This window comes from Euprymna scolopes, chromosome 3 (genome assembly GCF_053919585.1).
Source record: "Euprymna scolopes isolate OS-2025 chromosome 3, ASM5391958v1, whole genome shotgun sequence".
NCBI lineage: Eukaryota > Metazoa > Mollusca > Cephalopoda > Sepiida > Sepiolidae > Euprymna > Euprymna scolopes.
The window spans coordinates 97,750,900-97,754,963 of NC_136484.1; the positions used below are offsets into that span (position 1 = coordinate 97,750,900).

Here is a 4,064-nt window from a genome sequence, read left to right on the forward strand (position 1 = left end):
ACTTTTTGAGATACAGCCATAGGCCTACCTGACGAGCTATACCCATACTAATATCAGGGGTTTTGAGTTCAATCATATTTACTTGAAGAATATATTGAATTACAATGCACAGACACGAATAATATTATAAATAATAAATATATTTATATTTATATATATATCATAAATTTATGTGTATAAATATGCATAGAATTTATTTAATATTTAATATATTTTTGTGTGAATTTAGGCTAACAAGGTATATACTTTAGCAAATTTGGGTCATTCTTCCCAAGAACTCCGTAGTGACAATATTGCCTCTTAGATTCTCTCTCATATTCTCATTACCTTTGCCTTAAATTAACTCATTGTGTGCTCAGTGTGTGTTTAGACGTGGAAGTTGGTGCACGTCGGTTTTGTTGTGCGGGTTCGTGTCTCTGTGAAAATAGTACAATTATGGCATATTCAGTGGCTATAAATCCTAATACTAATTTATTAACTGTCTATGTTTAAGTATGAACGCATTTAAAGAGCAGTAAACGGGGGATTCGGCTTATATTTGTTTATTTTCCTTTTTCGAATTCATCGGGTTTTAGAACAATAAAGGGAATAACACGATTAACCAATCAAATCAATACCTGTCTCATCATTACTCCATAGGAATATATAAATTAAATATAATTCAAAATGTACTCAATTAACCCTTAGCCAATCAAATTGATTCTAAATTTCATTGTCTGACACTCAGCTGCATCTTTCTGCGAAGAAATTCCTGTACTAGCGTTCACACAGCTTCCCGGCAGCGACGACGAGGTCACCATTACAGACGAGCAAGGATATACAGAAGAGTTCGAGTATGAAGCACAAGATGGTCCGCAGCTCTTTTTACAATGTGAGCTTAATGATCGGGTTCGGGATCTCAGCTTGTCGAAGACTTCCTCCGAGCTGTTGGCCTCCAGACTCAAAGAGAAAAATCTACTTGGCAAGAATGCGCGAATCACTTCCTTCGTAGAAGGCATGAGGACTACATGAGCTACTTCTGCCAGGAGGAAGACCTCGTGTACTGCCGACATATCGCCGGTCTTCTTGTTAAACTCGGCGTTCCTCAATACGATCCGAGAGATTGGCGACTCCTCATTGACAGCTGCAAGTGTGTGCTCCTCCACAACGAGGACCAGTTCGCCTCAATCCCTCTTGCGCACTCCACAACCCTCAAAGAGAAATATGAAGCAGTGAAGTACGTGCTCCACAAAATCCAATATGAGAAGCACAAATGGATCATCTGTATCGACTTAAAGATGGTGAACTTTCTACTTGGTCAGCAGTCCGCGTTCACGAAGTACCCATGTTTTATATGTATGTGGGACAGTCGAGACAGAGCCCAGCACTATGTAAAGAAAGAGTGGCCGGTGCGAGAGCAGTTAGTATCTGGGGCGAGAAACATCATAATCAAACCTCTTGTTGACCGGGAGAAGATATTGATCCCAGTGCTACACATGAAGCTTGGGTTAATGAAACAGTTCACGCGCGCTCTGTACAAGGATGGGAGGTGCTTCAACTACCTGTGCCGAGCCTTTCCTCGACTGACCATTGAGAAGCTGAAGGCCAGCATTTTCGATGGCCTTCCGATACGGCAGCTCATAAAGGACACAGAGTTCTAAAACTCCATGAACACCCTAGAATGCGCCGCGTGGAAATCGTTTGTGCAGGTGGTGAACAACTTCCTGGGGAACACGAAGGCAACAAACCACGCCAGACTCATCAGCAGCATGATAGAGGCCTTTCAAAAACTCGGGTGTTTGACGAGTATAAAGATGCACTTCCTGTTCTCACACATGGAGAAGTTTCCTGAAAACTCTGGGGTGATGAGCGACGAGCAAGGAGAAAGGTTCCATCAGGACATGCGCCAAATAGAGGAGAGATATCAGAGGAGGTGGGGCGCAGTCACGATGGCGGACTATTGCTGATCGCTGAAGAGAGACAACCAAGCAGCTGCTCACACACGGGGATCGAAGAAACGCCGATTTATGCCGTGAATTCTGAACTTTTGTATCATGTAACGCTCATACTTATACTAATATTATGATAATTATGCTTATCAAATTTGATGGACTAAATAAAAACTGAATGCATTTGGATACGTTGACTTTTATTTCTTGAGGAAAACGGAAAAAATCGTCAGGGGTTTCTCAGCTGATGATCCGCAGATTTTTTTTTTTTTTTTTTTTTTTAACGAAAAATCGATTTTTTAAAAAATTCTGTAGCAAAACACCCTGACCTGATTGACCAAACCAAGATCATTTTCGGACTCAGAGCATAAATATTAGTCTAATTCAGGTGGAAAACCCAGAACGGTTTTCAAAACATATTTTTGTTACCCAATGCTATCTATTTGTAATAAGAATGTATATGGTTGTAGCTGTACAGTTCTACAATTAGTCGACTGTATCGAAAAAATCTTTATCTGATGTTGCCTGACATACAAGTTGTGCTTGGTTGTTGGGGCCTATATTTTGTAAAACGTACATAAAAGAAACGTTTGAATCACATTTTTACTAAATATGTGTGCAGCCTGTTTTGCAGTTTCTTCAGGATCAGTTGCTTGTTCAATGGACGCTCAAAAACAAAAACATAATTTATTTTGCATTGTAAAAAACACGTCAATTTTCAAGTCTTATAAAATCCCTTGCAGTTAATGAAAAAATAAGAAATTTACGTGCGGAGTTTGTACCTACACATCACGCCATGCAAAAATAACAAAGACACACAAAAAAATTAAAAACAAACAAAAATAAACACGCTATCAACGTACCCAAAGAATGTTCACAGCCTGTTGTTCTATCATTCTTGCTTAGCGACGCCATGTAAAAATGCCTTTACCGATGATAAATAAATTAAAAAAACGTTTCGATTATTGATAATTATCAGGGGTATTTTTTTTTTATTACATTTTCACCCCAAACAAGGCACATTGCCACTTTGGTGTAGGAGGCTACTATCAGGGGAAACAACTACTGGGGTACTATGTAGGGATTTGGGCCGCAAGATGTTGGTTAACGTTGCACTTGAACTTCTGCATGTCAGTACAGTTGGGGAAGCAGTGACCGGGAATGGAATTCCAAAGTCTAGCGGTTCTGGGGAAGAAACTACCGGAGTAGAAAGATCTTTTACATCTAGGGATCTCTAAAGTGTGGGGGTGGGATTTTGCAGCTTGTCAGGTCTGTCGAGGGTGTTCACGTCGTGGGGGTACAAATGCTTGCGGTTCATCAGAGCATTCACCATTAAAATACTTCTAGAACAGGCAGAGGGATGCAACGTTTCGTCGCTGAAGCTTAGATGCCAGTTTAGGGCCTATCAGATTTGCGACTCTCTTTTGAACCATTTCAAGGAGCGAGAGACTAGTAGCCGATGCACCGGCCCAAATATGACAGCAATACTCCATACATGGGTGAATGGCTGCCTTATAGAGGTACAGGATACTTTCGGGTGTTAGTAGTTTTCTAGCACGGTAGAGAGAGCCCACCTTCCTTGCAGCGGCCCTGGCAATGCCCTCGATGTTAGTGTTCCAACTCATGTTTCCTGTGAACGTTAGGCCAAGGAGCTTGAAAGACGTACTCTCATATAAAGAGTCGTTGGGCATTGCTATAGGTGGTAGAGAAGGTTTCTTGTAATTATTGAATGAAACCAGTTTAGTCTTGGCGGCATTGAACGTGACCATCCATTTTTGTCCCCATTCCACTACTGATTGGAGGTCATCCTCTAGTGTTTCTGCTATTACTTTAGATATATGTTCATTTGTTTTCCTGTCGTGCCTGCTACAGAGTGTGGTGTCATCAGCATATATACCCATCTCAGAGGCAATTTTGTCGGGGAGGTTATTTATGAATATCAGGTACAGTAGAGGTTCAAGGATAGATCTCTGGGGCACTCCCGCATTTATATCATATTGTTTAGATGTACGACCGTCGAGGACAACCTGGATTTTTCTCTTATCTAAGAAGGATTTAATTAAGTATTCTACCAGTGATACCGTATGATCTAATCTTCCTGAGGAGACCCTCGGCCTTAGATATATCTCGAGCTAC

The 4,064-nt window shown here is 40.9% G+C and overlaps 1 protein-coding gene across 2 annotated transcripts in view; it reads left to right on the forward strand.

Moving 5' to 3' along the window:
- The window catches only part of LOC145263394 (uncharacterized), an 8,422-nt gene extending 6,305 nt beyond the window's left edge, over window positions 1–2,117 (forward strand). For both annotated transcript variants that reach the window (XM_080120397.1, XM_080120398.1), the window contains exon 2: window positions 728–2,117. In XM_080120397.1, the coding sequence (XP_079976523.1) occupies window positions 1,008–1,640 (633 nt within the window). In that variant the 5' untranslated portion in view covers window positions 728–1,007 and the 3' untranslated portion in view covers window positions 1,641–2,117. The remainder of the gene's footprint in view (window positions 1–727) is intronic.
- The last annotated feature ends 1,947 nt before the right edge of the window (window positions 2,118–4,064 follow it).